Consider the following 24,571-nt stretch of genomic DNA (forward strand, 5'->3'; position numbering starts at 1 on the left):
ACGTGGATGTTTTCTCTAATACCTGTCTCCATACTCTCGAGACACTCTGTCTGTACTTGCTTGTTAGCACACATTAAAAAGCATTTTCACCCCAATTTTAAATCCACCGGCACATCTCCACTATCATCGGCATTGAATACCTATCTTGTCACCAAAACAGGGATCGAAAGTGGGCGCTACAACCCCGAATTTTATCAATCTGTACCTATGCTGCAGGGGTTTCCGAAACAGAATTCATCACCACATTTCGCGAATATTTGGTCTCGAAGATCGAATTTGCTTTTTGGAAATTGAGAAAAAGGACACGGATCTGTTTGTTTTCATAACGACACGAGAGGGTTGTGGGAGATCGAACCATTTGAATTGAGCAGTCGAGGACGGGAAGATTGTGTGTTGCATTATTGATTATACATTGGGTTGCGATATTACCGCGTACCTGGATTGGACGGACAGTCTTACGATACAACCGACGCATTCCCTGTCACTCATTACCTACGAATATCATTCATCCGTTTACCAATCATCATGACGACCGACAAACTTCAAGTCTTCAAATTTGGTGACGGGGTCTGGGACCCGAGTCATCGATTTGTTACTTCGTGGTTGGTCTCTCCATGGGCGCTTTTTGCTGTTAGAGCTTCAATTGTAAGTTACCTATCATGAAACAAGAGAGAGAGAGAGAGAGAGAGAGAGAGAGAGAGAGGGAGGGAGGGGTAGATGGGAAAGTAAAGTATATATATAAATCGCAATAACTAATTCCTTCAATCTAGTCCCTCTATGCATTTTTCGTCCTGCTCTTCGCTATCTTTTGGGAAATAGCTCAATTGCCCAACGGAGGCGCAACCGCACGATTCAGCTTCTCTTATTTCACCAGTAAGTTTTCCCCTCCTTCTCCCACTCAAACAAAACCCCCCATACTAACCCCCCACAGTCCTCTGCTACTGGGGCATATCCTTCTACTTCTTCTTCGCCGCCCTTCACACCTTCACCTACGCACGCAGCGGCATCCCCCTACTCTCGCGCTTTCCGCGCCCCCTCCAGGCCCTGCACGCCCTCTACTACAGCACCATCATCTGCTACCCCATCCTCGTCACCATCGTATTCTGGGGCGTCATCTTCCGGGTCTCGGTCCCCGTCGGCTGGTTCCCCACCACCTTCGACGCCTGGTCCAACATTTCCGAACACGGGCTCAACTCGCTCTTCGCCCTCTTCGAAATTTGCATCCCGCGCACCCCGTCCCCGCCCTGGTTTCATCTCCTCTGGCTCATCGTCATCCTGGCTTGTTATCTAGGATTGGCATATATCACCGTGGCGACGAAACATCAATATGTGTACTCGTTTTTGAATCCAAAGGTTGCGCAGCATGGCATGGTGGCCGCGTATGTATTTGGGATTGCGGTGGGCATTTGTTTGATTTTTGCGGTGGTGAAGGGTGCGGTGAGTTTGAGGGTGTGGGTGACGGAAACGAAAGGGGGGAGGAGAGGAAAGTTTGCGAAGGTCGGGGAGCTGCAGATTGCGGATGTGGAGATGCAGAGGTTTGAGGGGAAGGCTTGAGATGTACATTCGAGATGAAGACGTAAGATGAAGATTCGAGATGAAGACGTAACACGAAGATTCAAGACTAAGATGAACGAACACGAAGAAGAAAAAAGGTACAAAATACCCCCGAGTAGTAAGCGCGTCACGACACAAAATACCCCGGATGAATATCCCATAGACAGATATGTGGTTACGAGGTATAATGCAATGCCAATACAACCAATTGGTGTGGTGGTGATATGCGGATGGATGGATGATAGACACTACCTACCTACCTACCCACCCACCCACCCACCTATCTAGACACACAAACCAACACGAACAAAAGAAAAAAAGAAAGAAAAAAAAAAACACACACACAACACGACCTCAGGAAACGAGCACAGAAAATCAAGTATAGAAATCAAACACAAGTATTCATTCAAAATTAGCTGGCGTTTTTGGGAGAAGGGCGGGGAGGGAGAACGGGAGAAAGCGATACCCAGGAGGAACGTACTGATTGATATTGATATTGATATTGACATTCGTACTCACATTCGTATTCGTATGTATTGTATTGTTGAAGATGCGAGATGCGAGATGAGAGGAGAGAAATAGGTAGAGATATCTATCTTCGAGAGCGAGTAGATGAGAGGGATGAGAATGAGATTATAATCTATCCCATAGACAGACTGACTGACTAGATTCACGGATGATATTTCATACATTCATTGCATTACACTACGTTACATTCATATGCTCTATTGTTAAAAGTAAAAGTATAGAAGACGACCTGACGTGACATGACCTGTATGTAATTTACATCACACAAGTGAATTTTCTCCCCAGACGATATGAACTATAATGTGAATCCATTCATTAAAGATATTCTATAAATTTATCTCATCATCCCTTCCATTTCATCCCATCCCATCTCATCCAAACCCACCCATCCCATTATTTTCCGCATATCCCCAAACTCCAAGAATACACCATCCATATCATCCCTACTGGTATCAATTAATCAATCAATCAAGCAAGCGAACAGTAAACCTCACAAAACGACATCTCTATCTCCATCTCCACCTCCAAACCACAACATTAGATTTTATATCTCAACCTGTCCAAACTCAGAAGCACATTACTCAGCCTCATCCTCATATTCCTCCAACCCCTGATCTTCATCTTCATCATAAGCTTCCTCTTGACCCAATTGCGAATCGCGATCTGATGAACCTCCATCTTCCGATTTTGGATCTACAATTTTCATCCTGTCATCTTGGAATTCCACGCTTTTTCTCGGCTTGGGAACTTGTTCTTTTTCCACAATGGGAGCTGGAGCCGCGGCTGGAGCTTCAATAACAACATCTCCACTCCAGGCTCTGCATCCCTTAACATCCTCTCCACATCTTAAACATGTCCATCCTTCTCCCTCCTCTGCTTCCAATTTACTGGCGATACATACGAAACAATATATACATCCACATTCTACCGTCTCGTATGGATTCGTGATGTCGGTTTGTGCACTTCCGATTACACCGGTACTAGCAGCAGCAGCCATAACGCCTTCTTCCGTTGCTTGTAGCGCATTTTGATCATGGTAACAGATAGCACAAGTACGTTCGGGCAGGAAAGAAAGTTCGCCTTTCTTTTCATTGATGGAAAGCTCATCAGGGGATGATGTGTTGAAAACTGATTTCGCACGTCTCCAAACACGGGAGAGTAAACGTCTCCAGCGAGATATGCCGACCAGCGGGAGTACGAAAAGGAGAAATTCGGTGAATGCGTGCCATACAAGTTGGCGATTGAGATACTCGAATGATACTTCTCTGCTGACTTGGCTTGTTGGGGGTGCTAGTCGGAGTCGTAGGATTCGATCGAGCAAAGTGCGATATCTGCCGTTCACGAGGAATACGAGGAAGGAGGCGAAGGCGGCGGTGGAGTGAACATTCGTTAAGAGATCTGTGATACGGGAGAGTCGACTCATAAGGGGTGAGGGGGTGTTATACCCATTGTCTGAATCGACTAGGTAGTTTTCCCAACGTGTCCAGGCGTACTTGCCGCCTACAGTGAAGAGACCATATAAACTCTTCTGCCATTTCGATGGCGATACCAAAACGGGTCCAGAGTGTCGCGCATCTGTGAATTTTAAATTCTGCAATGTGGCTCCATACGTAGCATCATGATCCCATATACTGAGTTTGAAAAGAATAGCTCTCAGAGCCAGCATTATTTCCGCAGACCAATCATCCTGTATATGAGTACCGAAATACTTTAAGCCTTCTCCCACTTGCCCTTTCAATAGGTCTAGCAATTCTTCATCCAATAACTCTGCATCCACTTGACCGACTCGAAAAGCAGGACGAGTTCCTTCGCGTCCGGAAATCGTATCCCATGTTGTGAGACCTGCAGTCCCTAATCGAGAAAATGGAAAAGGGAGGGAGGAAACTCGTTGGGAGATGGCGGTGTTACGTCGTCGATTAAGATGAGTTTGGGCTGCTACTTCGCGAGCTTGACGACGAGCGGTAAGGCGCTGTTGGGCGAGGATAAAATCGTTGGATGTCATCGAGAGGGCATTGAATGGCGTGTATATATTTCACATACAATAGTCTTCAGAAAGTTATTTGCTGATTTGGAAGAAGGTACGATATGCAATGTTAATTGCAAGAATGCAAGCTTGTGTTGACGTAAATACCGAGGTTATTCTCCGACCTTCCGTTTTGGGATCTTTGCGCTAATATCAAATGTGGATTGGCGTCAGAAGCTACTGTGGATTTCTAGAACCTTACTACATTAGTCATTTTGTGTCACGTCACTTGGAATTCGAGAATTATTCTGCTTCCCATCTTTGTTTTTGAAAACAACCATCAGAGGTTTTATCCATCTGGATGTCTTCTCCGAATTGCTATAGCAGTTGGCTATAATTTGGGACTACCAGCCAATCTGTGTCAATGAATTACGCATATGGATGGATACGCTTGTACACACTTCTTTCTACATGCTTGATGTGCGCCCTTTCAAGTATTCAGTTCGCTCATTCGCACTCGATACCTTTTGAAAATGGTCTTTCTGCCTTATTTGTTTGGCATGCGTGTTTTTGCTAGAATAACAACGGCCAGCGTCGAAGATCTTCTCAGCTACTATCTCTCAAGTCATATTAAAGGTGTGCACAGCTCTGATATGTATAAGCTTGTCTTGATCCCATTGACGTCAAGGATCTCTGAGACTACCGCTGTGTGGTTCCTTCACAATCTCCGAAGCTTGAGTTTGATACCCCGTCGAATTCAGGCTCATATCCCGCGAATTGCTCGAGGGTACCGTCGTAATAGATCACCAGTCTCTTGGTCAATTCTAGGATCATTACAAATTGCAAAATCGATTAGTAAAATACAAAAGTGTAAGCTGACGGTTGTGCAAGCAGCCACATACCGGAATTGATATTCCACTGCAGACTTCGTCTCCAATAAATCAACTCGGCCCCAAGAAGGAGCTCATAAACTTGTAAGAATTCGTCAGATAAGATCTTACACATCTTGTTACATTTCCAATTGGTGGAGCTTCTAGCTTTTTTATAAGTTACTCGTTTCCCGCTCTGTCAAGGCGTATCTCGTTCTTCAACGAATCTTCGTTCTACAAACTTTGCCAATGTTCCTGCATGCCATGCAATGTGCTTACATAGCTCAGAAGACATTTTACCGCTTACAGCATTGATACCTGGGTTTTCTTCTCTCGCTATTCTTTGTGTAACCTTGAAGCTTGATATCTCTACAGTTGCATTCGAAGAAAGCCTTGAGTGGCTAGTGAAACTTCGATTGAGTTTACAGTCATATGTCATGCATAGCTTCCTTGGAACCTTCTTCTAGCGGCCTGTCTTCGAATTTTCCACAAGGCTGAAGGCTGAAGAATCCTCGCGGAAGAATTTCTTGTTGTAGTTAATGGTCAGCCAAGTGGTGTATCTCCAGGTGCTTTTAAGTGGCTCAGACATATGGATGACATTATATTCATGCTTAGGCTTACAAGATTTTCTCTATATTTTAAAAAGCCTGCAGAGGCCAAAATCCGGTCTATCAACGCTATAACTCATTCCATTAAATGTGTTGTCGGAATAAATGGTCATTAGCCGACTCCCTGCTATCCTCCTCCGCGGAAAAAGAGGTTACTGCTACAAATCAAAAAAATGATGCTCCAAATCAATAGTACTCCAATTCTTGTGGAACCGTATCATCATTGGTGCGTATGTATCAATTCCATGATAGAAGGATGAACCCATGACTACTCAGTGCGGCAATCGCGGCCGTGGAATACCAAGTTATCGCCGGATCTTCAACCGTAGAACGGGTTTTACTGTTCTCTTCAAATTCCTCTGAGTGATATCCTGCATGTTTGATGCATGGCAGAATGACAGAATCGACCTAATTGGCTTGTGAAGCGATGGCGGAAGCAGTCACTATGTTTAGCCAATCGCTAATGGTGGCTTGCTTCTCAATGCATGTACCAAGCTTAGAATCACCAATGATTTTCTGATGGCCCCGGGCAAATCTCTTTTGCTTTCCTGGCCTGATCTTGATCCATCAAATCTATCCTTTCTGGCCTCAAACTTTTCGCTGACATGAGCTTCGCTCTGCTGACATTTAGAAGAAGCTTATTTTTGGCCAGGGAAGTAGAGCAGGGGTTAGCTCAATATCGCGGATTAAATCATACACAACCAATCCTTCATCAACTATGAAATTATCTCAAGTCTACCTCACGGTGTAGCTATCAGGATCACCAGCTTGCCACAGTCACTGTCAACTCTTGAACATTTTCCAGTATTGGAATTTGTATAACTTGTAAAGTTCTATCTATCATCTCCATTCCTTCAAGCGTGGAGTTTCATGGAAATTATACTCTAATCCGAACATCCGACTATTCGCCCCCCCCACCCATCAAACGCCATGGACCTCGAGGAATTAAGATCCCAATTTCCATCCCCGACAGTCCTAGAAGATCCGCTCTCGATGTTCTTTGATTTTGGAACACCAGTTCAAGAAGTTCAGAATAAACACCAAACTACAACTCAGAGTCACGAGCCTAGAGGCGGCGTTAGGGTCTCGTTGGCATGTGTGCCGGTATTATATTTGAGTCGCTCTTTGCTGTAATTCATACTAATAATTGAACAGTGTCGAAGTCGTCATGTAAAATGCGGAGCAGAGATGCCTTCATGTAGTCGTTGTCAGCAAGACGATAAGCCGTGCTTTTATGCAAAGTCAAGAAGAGGCATGAGATACAAGAATGCTTCCAGAAAAAGAAACTCGACAAAAGCGCATGTTGAAAAACGGTATATTATAACAGATCAAGGAAAGTATTCTACTTCAGCAGGAAGTCATGCTGGGAACTCATCTAGTGAATCGTGGACTGGTGCAGTTTCTGACGCATCACCAAGCCCTAGTAGCTCTTCATCCAGATTACACAGCGTTAATCTCATGGACTCAAAAAGGCTGATTGATCTTTACTACAAGTCTGTCAACCTGTATTCTTTCATATCCTATCACTGACGGACCAATAGTTTCTTCCACAAAGCCCATCCATATATTATGCCAAAACCTCATTTTCTAAATAGACTGAAATCCAACCCAGACTCTTTGAATAACCTTCTTCCAGTAATGCAATATATCGGATCGCTATATGCACCTGATCTTTCATCAGCAGAGTTCAGGTCTATAGCTTTAAGCCAACTAAAATTAGTCAATTTGCCACAAAATGGCTTTAGCGTTCAAACTTTACTTTTACTTGCCATTGCTGTCCACGCGGAAGACGAAAGAGAAAAAGCACGGGCTATCTTGGATAGAAATATATGCATGGCATTAGAGCTCGGGATGAATCATCGAGCTTTTGCTGAGATGGAAAGAGATCTGGTATTAGCTGAGAGCTGGAGAAGAACCTTTTGGGGCCTGTACGTTCTTGATGGAGTGTTTTCTGGTATTGCTTGTGCGTCTAGTTTTATGTGAGTACTCTTAAGGAGAAATACCACAGCGTCAGATTATATACTCACCTACTCTAGTTTATCCGCAATTGAAACACAAGTAGATCTGCCTTGTGAGGACTATGAATATGAGAGCGGAGTAAGTCATTCCACTTGCCTAACATCATCTGTTACAGTTGTGACGATTGAAAATTCTGAACTTCTCTTAGAGCATTCCGCAACCTCGCACTCTCTCAGATTATGACTCCCGTGATTTTGAAGACGAGATCCCGGTATTCTCCTCTTTTACATACCTCATTGACCTTGTCCGCATCATTGGTACAATTCTTAGCATCAATGACATCACGGGCAAAAATCTAGAGCCTGCTGTTACAAATGCCGATGCTATGCTTGTGAATTGGAGACTCCATTTACCAGTGGAGAAACAAGGGGTGGTGGATAAGAATGAGGAAGTCGATGAATTGTTATTTCAAGCACAAAGTTTACTGCAGACGTATGTTGAAGTTACTTTCAATAACTTCCTTTCATGAATCGATTGTGTGTGAATACAAAATTTTAATCAACGATACAGACTTCTAGTAGTTATCCACCGTCCCCTATCACGCCTTTACCACTCACCACTCGAGAAAATCTCCCGCTGTGCACCACCACCATCCACCTCTTCCCCAACCGGCAACGAAGATCTCACCCGCTGGCTTCACACAAAGAAAACCATCGAAGCAGCCCAAACAGCCATGAATCTCTATGCACTTCCTAGTTCAATATTACTACACACGCCTCTCGGTATTTGTGGGATTACAAAAGCAACACTCGCAAATCTCAGTGCCTGTGCTTATGTGTATAACAATAGAGGAGATGACAGGGAAAGAGGAGGAAATCTCGAAAGGTCGAGTGAGTGGAAGATGGCTAGGGATAGGATTAGATTGGGATTAGGCGCCACGAAGGTTTTGGCGGGGGTTTGGGAGGGTGCGCGAGGGACAGAAAGAGAATTGAAGACGATTGCCAGAGGCGTCTTTGCGAATGGTACGAGGAGAGAAGAGAGTAGAATGACGATACTGGGGACGCGTGGGGCGAGCGAAGAAGGGGGTAACGGAGGATATGTGGGGATGGGAACGAGAACGGAGTTTGAAGGGATTGGCCGAGAAAATGGATATTCAACGGGTGACGGCTTTGAGGAGAATTTTAGAGCGGGGGAGTTTGAGTATTTGGGAATTCTAAATGGTTTGGCTGTGGGAACGAATGTTGGAATGGTGGGGAACGGTGGAGCTTCGAATGGTTGTTGAAGAAAAGACGAATATCATTGAATTTAACGCAGGTAGAAACGGGACATTACTTTCTATGAGAAGATAAAAGATGTTGGATGAATGAAAAGATTATCAAGGCGTTATAAGTATGAATGAACTAGAGGGTTGGAGCTGGCTACGTTGTATTTCATATTTTTTTTAGGGATTGAATTTCTGGTCTATCATATCATGACGAAGATGGATGGGTTTTGTTCAGATACCTCTTATTGATAATTTTTTTTTTTTTTTTCTCGAAATGAGTGTAGAAAATAGATAATTCTGCAAGATAGAAACGAAATCCGAGTTCTTGGAATCTTTGCTCCTCTACTTCAATATAAATTTGATTGCACAAACGTTCTAAGTGTTCTATGATGTATATCTAGAGCTCTATCATTCTCTGCACACAATGTAGAATATGCACGTCTCGCCAATTACTACCTTCCGTTTACATCACCGCCTCGCGCTGCGAGGAAATCATCAAAGAATCGTGTATTCTACGATTCGAAATCTATCTCGAGGGGGTAGGATGGGATTGTAGCAGTAGTGTGGAATGGAATTCTTGTTCTGTTATGCGATGGATCAGAAAATCGTAAGTGTTCGCAGATGTATCATGTTGGGTCATGAAGAGGGATTTGTGGATATAGATTAATGATAGATGGTAGGTTTGTATTTCGTATTTTTGAGGGTCGAGATGATGGATTTGATGAGGTGGATATGGAGAAACTGGGTGACTCATTTCTTGTAGGATTACCACTTTTGACGCAGATTTCTCGGCTTTGCGTTTTTGTGGATCTATCATTCATCATCTTTCTCTTTTTATTTTGGTGATTGGAGATAGATTCTAACCTTTCTAAGATATTTGGTCTAGGAAGCTGGTATCCTGGTTCTCGTGACAAATGTCGAATGGATGGGGAGGTCGCGTGTTAAGGGTCGAAAAGTATTCGCCGAGGTTTTATATATAGAGAGAAACTAGGCGATGGAGGGTATATGTTGGTGGAAAAACAGCCCAAGGTGTTAGGGTTCTGTTTTTGAATATTCGGTAGATAGTGTAGAATTTCGAAAATGCTCGGGAATATCCTGTACGCTCTGCTCCGTAGAAGCAGGAAAAATGTGAACAAAAATGACTTTGGTATTAAATTACTAAAACTATAGATATCGTTGATGATTATTATTGAAAGAGAAACTGGGAAGCTGAGGCGATTGATCTATCACCGTACAAGATCCCTGGACTCCCTTAGATTCGTCTTTCGCATAATTGTAAGTCTCGATTGTGACGCCTCGCTCAATAACGATACCTCTTTCCTCGTCGTCCGTATCGGCAAGTTCGTGTGAGTTACTTCGATCTTGTTTGGATCCGGATTTCGAGCTCCAGAATTTACTCGATTTGGAAGTGTTTTGTTCGGATCGGTTGAAAGTACCAACGAGCTTGGGGTAGTAGAGTTTCCAGAAGCCTACACTTGGTGGCGTGCATGCGCAAAACTGGATGGTTGGTTAGGAAAGATATTCAGTCAATCGGTGGTAGAATTTATACTTACGAGGCCGAGATAGAGTTCTACGGAACTCCATATGTATACGGGATATGCGGTCCAGGTTCTATCGTAATTAGACGTAGAGTACCATACGTAAACCGTCCGAACGATACTTGCGGTAGAGGCGATGAAGCCAATTGCGAAAAGCATGCAGAGAGATATCCTTTGCTTGGTGGGCAGTTGCAATTTCCATACTGTATGCATTGGTAAAATCACAACTATATAATCGCTAATTCCGTTACAGATGGCCGTGAAGAGGAGATGGACTTCTTGGTTAATGCAATTTGGCTGGGGTTTGAAGGAAACAGCCCAGTAATCAGAGACTGGTCTTAAAGATAGTCAGTCAAGTGAGGTTGAACTGGGTGTCGTTATCGATGCTTACCTGCACTGGAATGTCAAAGTAATAGCGAAAATAGAGCCGTGCAAGAGCATGTATATCATAACCCCTTGTGCAACGCGTCGAAGTTTAGGAGCTCCATTTTCGAACAACCGAGCAATAAGCCACAGCATGGAAATTCTTATAGGAGTGAGCGCCAGAGTAAACAGAATTTGCGTTGTGTAGATGCATTTGAGACCAAGGGTAAGCGAATCATAGGGAACATCCCAAGCGTGGACATCCCATCCAACATATGTTTCAACAAAAATGCTCACGACAGCAAAACCAGTAATGGGTATCTGAGACTCTACGTTAATTTATTTCGAGTCATCTGAGAAGCTTGGAGATACTAACCATGCTAAAAAGAGCCAACCAATCATCCAAACCAAAACATTTTGATATGTACAAGCGAGTATAGATGCGAATTGCCAGCATGGCCAACACGATCGGGTAAAATACTCCATGGACAATGAAGAGGGATGGCCCGTATCTTTCGGGGTTGACGTAATTAGGAACGGGCCAGTCCAATGTGGCTGTGATGTCGATATACATGATGAAAGAAAGTTGCACTGGTATAACGGAACCGTTAAAAAGAGAAAAGCAGCATCAAAACAGATCTTGAGGACTTGAGTCCCGTTATATGAAAATTCATAATGCGATACTCTTGCCCGCGAGTCAATGAGGCGGCTGGATGGGGTACAAGATCTATCACACACATCCCTCCATTGTTGAGGGGTTTGAATGAGGATTTTCGGACATAAGCATTGTGGATAGCACGTCAATGACTTTTATCAATAGACGAACATATGCCGGGATTGGCCTTTAAGTTCCACGTTACGGTCGTATGGCCAATCATAGGAATTCCACCGAGCTGGTAGTTGAAATTCTCCGTAATATAAAGAAAAAGCAGGCGATCCGTCAAACTAAGGGGGGAGACGTGCGTCAAGACCCCGCTTGCTAGCTGCTGATCCTCCGAAAATTAGATCAAGCCACAGAGGAAGGTGCCCAGTGCGCAGTGCATTTCTGGTTGGACGCCGGAGCTACAGAAAACCAGGCACGCGATTTTTTCCATTGTGGCCTTTTCTGTAATGGTGGCCGAAGCTATAAAAGCTACTTTCCTGATCTTTGTGCTGGTGGTGTTGAGTGGTTCAACAATTCCGATAAGTGCGAACCGACCCGAAGCTACCGTTCAATGCCGCAATGTTCTGTTTTTCATGCCATGACTCGAGTAAACGAGAAAGAGCTCTGGACTAGGAGTCCTCTAGAGAAAAGATATGAAAACGCCAGTAATTTTCGACGTGGCTTGGCGAAAGAGGCGAAAGCGGTTTCGGAGTCTATCCAAATTTTAAATGACTTATAAAGGAAACGATGTGAAATATAGTCGAGACAGGACACCTGTATCCAATTCAAATCGAGTTTTATTGGTACGTCAAGTACTACCCTGCACGCAGGGAAGCATCAAGATTTGAACGAATTGACACAAGGCTTGATGAAGTTCGACCACTCGGAATATTTACGATAGAGTTCAAATATAAACGCCCGGAAGATTAATGATAGATCTCGAACTTGAACCCTTTAAGTGTTAAGTTTGTGGCAACTGATTCTAGAGACTCATGAATGCGTCGGCCTTAGACGTACACACGTGGCTAATCCACTGGGCGGACAGGGCAAGACTATTTTGACTTCCGGCACTGAGATGCACTGGTCTAGACCTGTCAGCTTCTCGTTCCTACAAGACTAAAACTCCCTGCATAACACAATAACTCGGTGTCCATAGAGTAGAGTTGAGGTTCAAGAAGCATAGTGGGAGAGCTTAAGCTCACCACAACCAATTCATGAGGCGTCAACACACCATCCGTGGGAAATTTTAGTCAAATGCTTATACAATCATGGGAAGCTCACTGATGACATACATTAAATTAACAACCATATTCTTTGGTACATCTCCAACCACCTTTTTGACAGTAAATTCTTTGTCAAGTCAAAGTGTTCCAATGTCCCCAAACAGTTCTGGAACTCTCTCCAATGCTTCCGTGGTTCAAGGAGAAAAAGGGGGGAATAAACATTTCAACATCCATATAGAGCTGAGAAATAACAGGATTGGCGAAGTGTAAAAGAAAGGAGACAGAAAATCAACTTTCGTTTGCAATGCACTTTCGGTACCAGCACGTGACAGCGCGACTTGCTTCTTATTCATTACCACCCTTCACCTTGGTCACCGAGAAATTTCTACAGAAAACACTTACCTTTCCATTTTCTTCCCCACGACTCAAAAAGGCACTGAGTATCTAGGCCAAGCGCACATTTCGTCTTCTATGTTTTAGATAACTTAATCTCAATCTTACACTTCAATCAAACAACAAATCAGTAATATTATTGAATAAATCTCGACGCGATTTATTGTGGCTTGAGATTTCTTGAGATTTCTTGTTACTTAATGATGGCCGTCCTCGAGAACGTTCGTGGGGTCAAAGTTACAGTATGCACCGATGACCAAGTTCTCCAAGAGTATGACGACGACGAGCCTGAGGATGTCCCAGCTGTAGAGGTTGGAGGATATGATAGAGCTTCCAAAACGGTTTCCAAATATATTGAAGCGACCACCGGCAAAGCGTTTTATATCAAACTCGAGATAACCAAAGCATACAAACTTGACTCTCCGATTGTTTCCTTTCATGTTTTTGTTGATGGGATTAAAGTTGTTTCGAAACACGGCGGCAAGAAAGACATTCCTCTGTGAGCATCCCAATCTTGAAGGGCAGCTTTCTCCTGGAGTCCTCCGTGATGGGGTACTCCCTGGTTGAATGGCTATGATTTTTTTTCGATTTCCTATGCTTATAGATTAACCTTCTATCTAGGACTATGGAAGTAAAAGGTGTCAAAAATGAGCTGGATAACAGGCAAGCTTTCATGATGCCATTCAAGTTCGGCGAAATAATCACAAGTGATTAGACGTTGTTTCTAGAAGAATTCAGCACCTTCTTACTAACCTTTTCGAAGGCACCGATGATTCGAAATTGGCATCTTCAAAAGAAGATGCAACCCGGCTGAGTGCTGTTGGAGAGATCATGGTAAAAGTTTATCGTAAAAGTCAAGAGCGTCCATCGGCTAGCAGAAATCGCCTTAGGATGAATCTTGCAGTTGATAAATCAATGCTGGTTCACGAAAAGGCGCTCAAGGGCCGAGCTATGTCGCACGGTACTGTGTAAGCATCAGCCGCATACCAAGATTCTGATAGACGATGAATATATTCTAACGAATAAACTTACCTTAGACTAGGAGCTCCTCAACCTATAATTGCAAGTCGTCACTTCCGAACGAGCTTCCTAGACGGGAAAGACTATCCAATCGCTATATTTCAATTCAAATACAGGTCTAAAGGTTAGAAACACCCTGTAGCAAGTTCATAGAAGTTAACAGTAGTCGCAGAATCACTCAAGTCTCTCTTGATACTCGAGAGAACCCCAGAACCATCCCCCTCTCCACCTCCTGCTCCAGTTTCAAATGGTGCTTCAGGACCGTTTGACTTTGAGAGCCTTGATGCAACCCAGAAAGCTAAGCTTCAGGAGTTTCTAGGAAACTTAATGGTGTGTTCAATCTATCATCTCTCGCACCACTGCTAACTATATCTCTACCAGGGAAATGGAGCTCAATCCAAAGGAGAGAGAAAGATCAAGCGGGAAAGAGAGGAAACTGATTCTAAGACCAACAAGCGATCAAAAAGAGGCAAGCGTGTGGAGATTGATTTGACAGGAGACAATTCGGACTGAATTATGAGCGAATATTCAGAAGAGGTCTCAGGGTTTTAAAAGATAAACGGCGGCGTTTTCAACGATTGTTTTCGGGCTTCTATGGGTCAGCTGGGGTGTGTTAAGACTTTTTCCATCGCGCAACTTTGAATTACGGATAGGCCGGGGACGTTTTAACGTCAATGATAATAACTCGGCATTTGCATCAAGAACGGGTCAAATAGCTAAGGCTTATTGATTCTGGCATACTAGCTAGCTAAAGCCCAACTAATTATGAAAGTTCATTTCTTTAGCACCTCAATCCACACAACCATTTGGAAAATGCACATCCATTCCAACATCCACAGCAATGACAAATATGATAGCTTTGAGGCATCTATTACAAGCCTTTGTGATATACCCTCAAGTACCATATTCGAAGACAGAAAAACCCCCTCTATAAAAAACCCCCCGTTTTAAACTTCCAAACTTCCAGACTTCCAGACTTCCACCAGAACCTCTCTTAACCTACCATGAACAACAACAAACACAGCAACAACAACAACAACAACAACAAGAACAAGAAGAAGAAGAAGAAGAAGAAGAAGAAGAAGAAGCACAACAATAAAACAATACCAAATCCATCATTCTCCACTCCACTCCACAGCCGATGTAGCAGCTACAGACAAAATCTCCAGGCAATCGAATCCTTCAAACATCCTCGCAGCGGCAGCGGCAGCACAGCACAGCACACCCGGCCCATGATACAGACGGACCCCTTACCTCTCTCGATCCCGATCCCCACCGTTATCTTTTCCTACCAGATTCTTATCTCATGATGATCTGGCGGCAGATATAAACTAGATTGATGTCTATAATTCAATAATAGTTTAATATGAGAAAATTGATGTAGAAGTTATGTATAAAATAAAAAAACATTCAAAATTTTCTCTCGCTTGTGGGTGCCAGGCCAGGTGGAGACTTGGAGATGCGGATTTGTGATGAGCTAGAGTTTGAAGAACTGTAGTATTGATCGATGAGACAATAGTGCTATTTGAACCTTCTTATGTTGTCATTCCATTGAGAAACTTTCGAATAAATATGGTAATGGAGTAGCTCGCACTAAATTTGTCTTGCGGCATGTAATTTCGATGGGAAGTTGCACTGCAGGCGACGATGTAGCTTTCCATATTGGAACTTCATGTTGTCAAATTTACTCTTTATTGGTTTTCTGATATGGCAGATTGAATTCAATAATCTAGTAAAGTTCTGCAAGAGCACATAAAGAGAAAAATCTAGATTCGAGTTGATGTGACGCCATTGAGCCATTGCGCCATGAAAGTGTTTTTACTCCCCATTGGTTACGCCACCAAACCCATTGAATATCTTCCCATACCTCATAAATGACCAGGGTATATTTGGCAAACCAAAGATTGACTAGAAAACTGAAAACGCCCCAGATTAAAATGCAAATGATATCCCCGTTGTTTTAAACTTGTAGATGTGGCTCCACTATCACGCTTCTTCGTCAGAACTTGCAGTAAGATCAACAATCTCCGTTGTTCTGGATCTCTTTCTTCGTTCTTGGTTTGAACTTCCTTCACCGTTATCCCTCTCACGCTTGATTTTTCTCTCGGGGGTATTAGAAGCGCGACCCATCTACAAAAAGTATTAGCTTATGTATGCCTTAATATCACTATCACTATACTACTTACAGCAATTCCTTCGTTGCGTAGAAATGCCTTGAGGCGCTCCTTTTGAGCAGCGCTCAAACTAACAAGATTGATATCTGGCGCAGGATCTGGTGTTGGGCTCTCTTCCGGCTCGGGGGTTCGCTCAATAATCAATAATTGCTTGAGAGATTCTATGTCTATATCAGCAATGCCTTCGAGTTCTGTTGCAGTCTGATGTACCTTTGGACCGATACTTAAACTTGTAAATAGCTATGGGATAGTCTTCGCCATCAAGTTTTGTTAGTTGGACGTAATTCTGTGCAGGAATAATAGTCTCCGGTGAATATCTAAGATCGTAAGTTGACCCGCGAGTGCATAATCATGGCCTAACATACGAAACACTGTGGGATTTTGCTTGGCCTTTCAGCGCCTTCTCATGAAACTTTCCGGGGATGGCCCGATATTCATATTCGCTAGGTCTTGATGGTGTGGATTCAGATCCACGCCAGATCTTGATCTCGATAGTGCCAACTTTTTCCGCCTTCACCTTGTCTTTGCTAAGGCTCGAGAGCCGAGCTTCATCACTTGCTTCGCATATTTAGCAAATAAGTCGATAGAGTTAACAATATAGTGGAAGAACGTACATATATCAAGTTCAGAAAACCTGTAATGTTGCCTCGCATACCGTTCTGCGCTGCCTCCTGACATAGGATAAAAGATGAGTGGTCCGTCGAAAGTGAGAGTAGATTCTAGATAAGGGTACTTAGCCACCTTCCCTTCGGCATAATTACCGTCCGCATACACCTTTATGAAGAGGTTTGGTGAATCCATCTTGAAACCAGATGATATATGGCATTTAATACCGAAAGCCGCACCAGTAACAGCCTCGATGTATTTAGCCACTGTTCTTGAACTTTGATATTTGCCGACCGGACCTGGTTTAATTTCTACCTCCTCGTCGTCATCATACTCTTCAAGTCTCTCTCCATTGACTTCAAAATAAAATTCCAGGCCTGGAAGTTTGTCGAGAACAGCCATTTTGGGAGTTGAAATCTTCGACACGTTCGAGGTTTGCAGTTGAATAGAAATGTATGTACTGTAAACAATCCAAGAAGTCAGTTGATCTTCCGAAGCTAACGGCAGGCTCAAGTATTGAAGAATATTGTGGGTAATTGCGATACATACTGATCGACTTGCGATGCTAATATTAGTGATGATTAATTAAGCTGCCGTGTATAATCGAAACGACAACTTGATCTTGAATGCCTGTGGAACTGTAGGACTTTTGTCAGGAAGTAAGTTTCCGACAACAAAGCGATGAATATTCTAGTCGAAGGAAAGGTTTTGAGGAATCTCGTCAATATTTCCTGTCACGGCAGTCCTCCAAGTTTGACCTACCTAGAGTTAGTGAGCTTGAAACACGTGATCTACCCCACACTGGACGTTAATAGCTAGTGCTTAATGTCGTCCCAAAACTGAATTCAGCAACTAATTATGTTCTACCCTTCCCTTATTGTATGATATTCGCCTTTTTTATGATATGTGCTCTGAGTGAGACACACACATGGTCTGTAGGTCTGTTCTTTCAGCCGACCGGTAAAGTTGTTTCAAAGTGACAGATGAGGCAAATGCCGGCGTGTTTGTCTCGTTTGCATTGCATCCAGAGCAAACAGAAAAGAAATTGCATAGATTCACTAGAGCTTTTAGAGCTTTCCCCTCTCTTATCTTGCTCTATTTTGGTGAAATCATGTTCTGGACCACTAATTTCTTGAAACTTTTCTGCTATTAACCTCCGTCAAAATATTGCAAAACATGGCTTCTATCACCGATACTGATGCTAGCCCGCCTCCACTGGCATTAACTTGTACCATTTTCAACCTTCCAGCAAAAGACTGTGCGCGCTGTAAGTCTACCGCCTACTGTTCTTCCGAATGTCAAACCCTCGATTGGCCTCTCCACAAGACCCTTTGCAAGAAGATCACCACGATGTCTCCCCGTCCAAGTCCCACCCACAAACTCGGCATTTTGTTTTCTCCCGACAGTGAGAAACCAGAATTAGTATGGGTGAACTACAAGAAGATCGAAATTCCTGGTGTCGAAGGACAGTTTGAACTACCGGATGTCGACAGGTTCCTCACTTACGGCTCAGGCGATTCTTATGATTCCGAACAACTCCTCGTTGAGCCTCAGTTGATCATGCGAGCACGAAACATCAAACACACTCTTGCCGTTTACATGCGGGATAATTTTGGATCTGACGGATCAAAGATGACGCAGTCTGCAAGCTCAATTACGGCTGGCAAGATGAAGCATGGCTGGAAGGGACCTCTCATTGTTGTCGCTATGGAGGGGCAGTCTGTTCCTCAGGGCAGAATTTTGAAGATAGGCGAAATGTCTATTAGCTTTGGAACTTTTACTGCTTTTCAAAGGAGCACTGACATTGCATTAAGAGATTTCAGGGTTATTCATGATTACTTTCTGGCTTATCCACATGGATCGGAGGGTGAGCTCACGCTGAAGGATCAGCATGGAAGCAGTATGATATAGTTATTACATTGAGAGAAACCTTTCATAAATTGGGTATTGCCAAATAAAGGATTTCGTAGCAAATTCCAGGATAATAACATACAACTTTCATGCTTTGAGTGAATGCCCACGGTTCTCTTCTTGAATGGTTCCTACCAATTCATAGTGAGGGGTTAGTCTCAGATCGGTATTGCCTCTCCATAGATGCCCAAATATCAGCTTCCAGAACCTCGCGAGGTACAAGTGTAACTGCCGTTGATTCTCGTGGAGGTCCTGAATCGTTGAAGGCTTCCACTTTCCTCTTTACTGTGCCAACTTCTAAGATTGTACCTCCAAGATATTTTTCACTTTCGACAAGTTCCAGCATCGCTTCGGCAACATATTCTGGCGTTACCCAATGCGGGTTATCTTTAGGGAGAAATGCCATCTTTTCGGGATTTTCTGTCCATAATGGAGTCTTTATGAGACCAGGTGCTACTGCACTTATGCGTACTTTGGGAATATCAGAAGCAGGGAATTCCAATTGTGCCAATGCACGAACAAAACCTGATATAGCATGTTTCGAAGCCACATACATTGGCGTTGGAAAGAATGCAATTTGACCAGCAGTACTGGATATATGAATAACAGTACCAGGCTTCTTCCGCTTCATGAAGTGCTCAATAGCCATTTGAGTTGCGCGTATCGGATGAGTGATGTTAATATCAAGTAATTTGTATCGCGATTCCGAGGTTTTGTCGACGGAAGGGGGGGTGTCAGGAGGGTTCCAGAAATTGGAAAACGGCTTGGTTATCTATTAGCTACAACTTTCAATTCTGGGACGTGAAAACGAACTGGCTCAAATACGCCAGCTCCTGGGCACACAATATCAGCACCACCGAACTGCTCTGTTGCTATTTCAAACGTCTTCTGCAGTTGGGCCCATTCCGTCACGTCCGTTTTCAGAAACACGGCTTTTGCACCATTTGAAGAATCAGAATATTTGGATATCAATTCCTGAGCTTCTGGGCGCAGCGCGAGATCTGCAATGACAACATTACAGCCTTTGCCGAGTAGCAATTTTGCAAAACAGAAATTGATACCAGAGCCGGCCCCAGTGACAATGGCAGTCTTGGACTGAACGTTCATAGCCATGTTTGCGTAATTTCAGGTATCGTTTGTGATCTTGAGTGGAAGGCGTATTCCAGTTGGCATGGATGAATTTATATCAAGAATAGGGCTCAGAATACATGGACTGTACTATGTGGGTAACCAAAGACGTGTCGACGCAAGGTAGGTCCGATGATCGAAGACGGGCAAAAGGAACGTCTCAATGAGTGAACCATGAATACTTGGTTGAACACTACCACAAAAGCGTTGGTTTAACTCATAATGAAACATTCCTTCAGACGATTAAACATTGATCTCACCCCGCATTTTTTACCCCCATGTGTATCCCGGTCATTCGATGAAGCTTGAGACCAAGTAGCAAGGGAAGGTTGGGCGATGTCAAAAAACAAAGACTGCATATGAATTTGCTCGAGAGGGAAGGTTACCCGCGTTAGCTTCTGTCTTACATGCTTAAATCATCAGTGAGTGCACGGACCGACGGGATATTTCGAAAATTGACTTGGCAATATATATTGAAACATCAGTTCGGATCTTTTGAACTTCAATTCGATGATTCATCACAGATCTAACAATAAACACGTGGATTCTGGAATCAAACAATTGAAGATTCCATTTGCTATCAATTTTGAAAGTTCAGGAAGTGTCCTATCAGTCTACACAGCCCACTATTTATTGGATGCGAATCTTGAAACTCCAAGGTACCCCGCTTACTTTCCGCGAATCCACCGAAATCTGGGGTCCCCGCGATTTTGCTGATGCCAAATAGAAAACAATGACTCGTCCCGCTATCTTGGCCCCAGCCATGGCTGTCAAACTGTATTCGAATGAAGCCATCTATCTCTTCTATCGTCAAGCATTCCAATCTGGTAATGATCGACACTCTGCATCCTCGTGTGGGAGCACAACTGCACAAGGGATGGCATGAGAGTAACATCCTGGTGATTGTCGAGTATAAAGTCATCAGAAGCTCTCCGTTCTTTGGGAAATTGCGACACGCAAGATCGAAAGTTCTGCAACTAGTTGTTATACTCGAATCAATTTGGCACAATGGCCCGAAAGTACCTTGGAGGTTCTGGTGAGGCACTGACAGTATGGATATCCATTGCTGCTTCAACAGTTTTGGTTTTCTATGGCTACGATCAAGTAAGTGCTTTACCAGAATTATCAAAGATAATCTAGAGCGCTAACCATGTTAGGGTGTCTTTGGAAACGTTCTAGTTGGTGATGACTTTCTTCGAACCATGGAATATCCATCAACGAGTGTTCAAGGGACTCTAACTTCAGTCTACAATCTGGGCTGTTTCTTTGGAGCTCTTTCTACTATTTGGACTGGAGATCTTCTTGGTCGACCTAAAGTGATACTCCTAGGAAGTACCATTATTGCCATAGGTGCCCTCATTCAAACTGCGAGCTACGGCGTTGCGCAAATGATGGTGGGAAGAATAGTTGCGGGACTGGGAACAGGGATGAATACCGCAACTGCCGGTGTTTGGCAGGCTGAGACTAGCAAGATGAGAAGTCGTGGCAAACTTGTCATCATTCAGATGGCCAATTGTATTACTGGGTTCTCGATCTCCAATTGGCTTACGCTTGGATTTTCATTCGCCAAGGGTAGTGTGGCATGGAGATTTCCTTTGGCTTTTCAAATATGTGAGTCTCTAAAATGCTTTAATATTGTATTAGCCTAACAATAAAATAGTCTTCACTGCTGTAATCTGGGCACTGTGTCCATTCTTACCAGATTCGCCACGTCTGCTCATTAGAAAAGGGCGACACCAAGAGGCATACGAAGTTCTCGCAGCACTTGAAGGTCATGGCGCAACCATCGACTCTCCATCTGTGAAACAACAATTTAACATTATCAAAGACGTCTTGGATCGAGAACACATGAACACATATACTTGGTTCCAATTGCTGTCTGGTAAAGGCCCATCTGGGGTTTTAAAACGTATGATTCTAGGAGCCTGGATGCAAGCAATGAATCAAATCAGTGGTATAAATGTCACTAGTTATTACATGACATACGTTTTCATTCATGCACTAGGCATATCCGAATTGAGGTAAGAGCCCTTTAGTCTTCAGGTCGCTCGTAACTAACAAATAATCAGAGCACGCATTCTTGCAGCAGCAGGATCTGTCGACTATCTTATTTTCGCCGTTTTAGCCTACTTTGTAATTGAGCGATATGGTCGTCGACGTGTGATGATGGTTTCTGCATTCGCATGTTCTACTTGCTGGATCATCATCACCATCGTACTAGCATTGACTGTCTCTGATCCAGCACATAGCTATCAATACGGAGCTGTGGCAGTCTCATTCTTCTTCGCATTCTTTGCATCTTTTGGTATGGGTGTTTTAGGAGTTCCATGGCTCTACCCCACTGAGATCAATGCTCTCGAAATGCGTACCAAGGGTGCATCCCTAGCTATGGCTACCAACTGGATTATGAATTATATGGTTGCCGAAGTAACCCCATCAGGAATCGCAAACCTTGGGTGGAAATTCTGGATTATCTGGGCAGTCATTTGCGCGAGTTTCGTCCCGATTACATATTTCTTCTATCCGGAAACCGCGAACAGAAGCTTGGAGGATATTGATCGCTTCTTTGAGAGCAAACCTGGACTCTTCATTCACCGAAATAAGATAGCTACTCAGCTACAGAGACCACAAATATATGAAGAGGAAGACTTGAGACTTGGGAGAGTTGCGGAAGAGAAGGATTTTCAAAAGTCGAGTTCTAGCCCAGAAAGCGGTATTGAGGTTATGGAAGTGGAACACAAACTAGCGTAAAGGGGGGGATCTTTTGCCAACAAAATTGTTTGATTTCGTTCATATGCTTAAACTCATCGCTTAGTTCATGACCGGCTTATAGCCGCCTATAGTGTTCTAGCTTGAATTCTAATATAAATTTTAAACAAAGGCCATCTTTTCTGTTATACTCTTTTCTGTTGTTTCATATACTACTTCTATTCACAAAGATCCTCGAATCATATCTTAATCCAAGGTTTTTGGAAATACTGCTGCTTTGGTAGAGTCCTAGACAAGACGGGTTGGGTAGGTTCTTCATGTAGTATTGTAACCCCTTGATTTAACTATCCGTCCATCTATTGAGTTCCTACGGGCAAAAAAATTCGGGTGGTGTGTGAAGTTAGAATCATGATATAGCACAAATCGGGGGCGCAATGATTGTATTCGAGGAAGGAGAAGGTACAATTTAGAAGTTGCCTGCAACAAATCTCTCAGAGAATAGACATTTATGGTCCATTCGAAATATTGTAGCCATCCCCAACTTCGTGTGAAGTTTACATTTTAGAAAATATCGAGTTGCAAGTGGAGATCAGTATTTCTTCTTGTGGCCTATACATCGTATGATACTTGGTTAAGATCTTTGAGTTAAGAGTCGTCGTCAGCTCATAATCAATAATATTCATAGTGATTCCATCGTTGTAACCATCTACGTAGAGATGTTTCCCCCAAAGAAGAAAAAGTCTTCAAATTTCGTTTCGTTTTCTTTGGCTTTCCATATATATAAGAAGTGTCGGCGTACAATTTTTTTTATAAAAAAATCATGAAATTGAATCATCGATGGCGATTACATTTTCGGCAGCAAGTAACTTTCTAGAAAATCCATCCATTCGCACTCATTCACTTTACGGTATTCACTATTGAAGCTGTACTTTATTGGGAAATTTCTCGAATTTTGAATACGGCCCATTTAACATGCCAGATTAGAGAATACCCCAGAGAGTTCCTTATATAACTGTTAGTCTAACTCAATCTTATATGCACACAATCTTTTACATGAATCTCCAAGCTCACAACTTACATTCCAGAATCAACCATACACCATATCTCTTCCAAAAATGAGCGCTGTTACCCGTAGCCACCAACCGCCCATCGTCACATCAGCCCTCGCAGATTACTGCATCAGGGTATCCTTCAAATGTCAAAGTTGCACCGAGCCCAACATCTTCGAAATCAAACGATGCGACAAAGCAGTTCAATCCAAGACATGGTACCACCCCTGCGAACACGCCGTCATTATCAAAGTCGCAAGTAAAGCCAGCATGTGTAAGAACTGCTGGGGTCTCGCAGATGCCTTGAGAATTCCAATCTGGAAAGCCATGTATCACGAAGGACAGACAATCAGCAATACTTTTCTGGAGACGTTTGAGAATCTAGGACGTTTGGGATTTAAACTCAAGGAAAAAAGTCACGAGCAAATTCGGGTGAAGGGAGCAATCGTATGGGTGAAGAGATTAGCAGATGAAATTCCAGGTACAGAAGTTTATCTCCCCTGGCGCGCATCACTGGATAATCTTGCCGACGAGATCGCCAAGCCAAAATGTATTTTCGGGGGCCAAATAAGCATTGCGAGCGTGTTGCAAGATCGTCCAGAATGCGCGGAGATCATAAGACGAAACGTCGTTGATATCATGGAGAAAACAGATGCTGCGGGAAAATTTCTGGAGGAAAGGGGATTTCTGATTGAAGGTCAGACTCTCGGTTGGGCATCTGCGTCTTATGGTGATGTGCAGACTGAGAGACATCTTTGGGGTTTTTTGCAGGGGAGTGGAGTAGTGAAGTCTGGGGATGATGGTCTGGTTGAAGTACGCAATTTCAAAAATGGGAAGAAGGTACAAGTTATGGGGGTGGGAAAATAGGGGTCCGCGGATGGGCTGACTGAGACTGACGATATGATGATGCTCTGGGTAGGAAACTGGGGAATACTTGCGATTTATCTCAAGCCTGAATTTTATGCTTCTGGTAGCGCTGGTTCCGCGTGGAATATTTGAGACCTTTTTTGAAAATCAACGAAGATTTACCAAGATTTTTGCTTTCTTAATACCTCTCATCATCAGGTCT

The 24,571-nt window shown here is 43.3% G+C and overlaps 10 protein-coding genes across 10 annotated transcripts; 6 read left to right on the forward strand and 4 right to left on the reverse strand.

Annotated features, from left to right (window-relative positions):
• The first annotated feature begins 332 nt into the window (after positions 1–332).
• BCIN_05g06530 (hypothetical protein) lies at positions 333–1,684 on the forward strand. The gene is made up of 3 exons (XM_024693138.1): positions 333–645; positions 771–873; positions 932–1,684. The coding sequence occupies exons 1-3, from the start codon at positions 526–528 to the stop codon at positions 1,552–1,554; spliced, it is 846 nt and encodes a 281-aa protein (XP_024548923.1). The 5' UTR covers positions 333–525; the 3' UTR covers positions 1,555–1,684.
• A 786-nt stretch (positions 1,685–2,470) lies between these two features.
• On the reverse strand, positions 2,471–4,146 carry BCIN_05g06540 (hypothetical protein). The gene has a single exon (XM_001559507.2). It carries the CDS (start codon positions 4,082–4,084, stop codon positions 2,660–2,662), a length of 1,425 nt encoding a protein of 474 aa, XP_001559557.2. The 5' UTR covers positions 4,085–4,146; the 3' UTR covers positions 2,471–2,659.
• Positions 4,147–6,280: 2,134 nt separating this feature from the next.
• BCIN_05g06550 (hypothetical protein) lies at positions 6,281–8,859 on the forward strand. The gene is made up of 6 exons (XM_024693139.1): positions 6,281–6,626; positions 6,678–7,015; positions 7,064–7,501; positions 7,559–7,619; positions 7,690–7,973; positions 8,052–8,859. The coding sequence occupies exons 1-6, from the start codon at positions 6,453–6,455 to the stop codon at positions 8,761–8,763; spliced, it is 2,007 nt and encodes a 668-aa protein (XP_024548924.1). The 5' UTR covers positions 6,281–6,452; the 3' UTR covers positions 8,764–8,859.
• Positions 8,860–9,850: 991 nt separating this feature from the next.
• Positions 9,851–11,338, reverse strand: BCIN_05g06560 (hypothetical protein). The gene is made up of 4 exons (XM_001559505.2): positions 11,023–11,338; positions 10,675–10,967; positions 10,299–10,620; positions 9,851–10,242 (listed from the first exon to the last, which is right to left on the reverse strand). The coding sequence occupies exons 1-4, from the start codon at positions 11,218–11,220 to the stop codon at positions 9,910–9,912; spliced, it is 1,146 nt and encodes a 381-aa protein (XP_001559555.2). The 5' UTR covers positions 11,221–11,338; the 3' UTR covers positions 9,851–9,909.
• A 1,719-nt stretch (positions 11,339–13,057) lies between these two features.
• On the forward strand, positions 13,058–14,553 carry BCIN_05g06570 (hypothetical protein). Its single transcript, XM_001559503.2, has 6 exons — positions 13,058–13,404; positions 13,527–13,612; positions 13,669–13,873; positions 13,943–14,049; positions 14,098–14,255; positions 14,307–14,553. The coding sequence occupies exons 1-6, from the start codon at positions 13,109–13,111 to the stop codon at positions 14,436–14,438; spliced, it is 984 nt and encodes a 327-aa protein (XP_001559553.1). The 5' UTR covers positions 13,058–13,108; the 3' UTR covers positions 14,439–14,553.
• Positions 14,554–15,842: 1,289 nt separating this feature from the next.
• On the reverse strand, positions 15,843–17,135 carry BCIN_05g06580 (hypothetical protein). The gene is made up of 5 exons (XM_024693140.1): positions 16,714–17,135; positions 16,465–16,657; positions 16,310–16,416; positions 16,112–16,260; positions 15,843–16,055 (listed from the first exon to the last, which is right to left on the reverse strand). Exons 1-5 carry the CDS (start codon positions 17,105–17,107, stop codon positions 15,912–15,914), a joined length of 987 nt encoding a protein of 328 aa, XP_024548925.1. The 5' UTR covers positions 17,108–17,135; the 3' UTR covers positions 15,843–15,911.
• Positions 17,136–17,732: 597 nt separating this feature from the next.
• On the forward strand, positions 17,733–18,684 carry BCIN_05g06590 (hypothetical protein). Its single transcript, XM_024693141.1, has one exon. It carries the CDS (start codon positions 17,882–17,884, stop codon positions 18,614–18,616), a length of 735 nt encoding a protein of 244 aa, XP_024548926.1. The 5' UTR covers positions 17,733–17,881; the 3' UTR covers positions 18,617–18,684.
• Positions 18,685–18,711: 27 nt separating this feature from the next.
• BCIN_05g06600 (hypothetical protein) lies at positions 18,712–19,780 on the reverse strand. Its single transcript, XM_024693142.1, has 2 exons — positions 19,430–19,780; positions 18,712–19,379 (listed from the first exon to the last, which is right to left on the reverse strand). Exons 1-2 carry the CDS (start codon positions 19,727–19,729, stop codon positions 18,756–18,758), a joined length of 924 nt encoding a protein of 307 aa, XP_024548927.1. The 5' UTR covers positions 19,730–19,780; the 3' UTR covers positions 18,712–18,755.
• An 888-nt stretch (positions 19,781–20,668) lies between these two features.
• BCIN_05g06610 (hypothetical protein) lies at positions 20,669–22,563 on the forward strand. The gene is made up of 4 exons (XM_001559498.2): positions 20,669–20,848; positions 20,902–21,355; positions 21,405–21,765; positions 21,814–22,563. Exons 1-4 carry the CDS (start codon positions 20,753–20,755, stop codon positions 22,493–22,495), a joined length of 1,593 nt encoding a protein of 530 aa, XP_001559548.1. The 5' UTR covers positions 20,669–20,752; the 3' UTR covers positions 22,496–22,563.
• Positions 22,564–23,508: 945 nt separating this feature from the next.
• BCIN_05g06620 (hypothetical protein) lies at positions 23,509–24,519 on the forward strand. The gene has a single exon (XM_001559497.2). It carries the CDS (start codon positions 23,569–23,571, stop codon positions 24,367–24,369), a length of 801 nt encoding a protein of 266 aa, XP_001559547.1. The 5' UTR covers positions 23,509–23,568; the 3' UTR covers positions 24,370–24,519.
• The last annotated feature ends 52 nt before the right edge of the window (positions 24,520–24,571 follow it).

The sequence above is a fragment of the Botrytis cinerea genome, chromosome 5 (genome assembly GCF_000143535.2).
Source record: "Botrytis cinerea B05.10 chromosome 5, complete sequence".
NCBI classification, from domain to species: Eukaryota; Fungi; Ascomycota; class Leotiomycetes; order Helotiales; family Sclerotiniaceae; genus Botrytis; species Botrytis cinerea.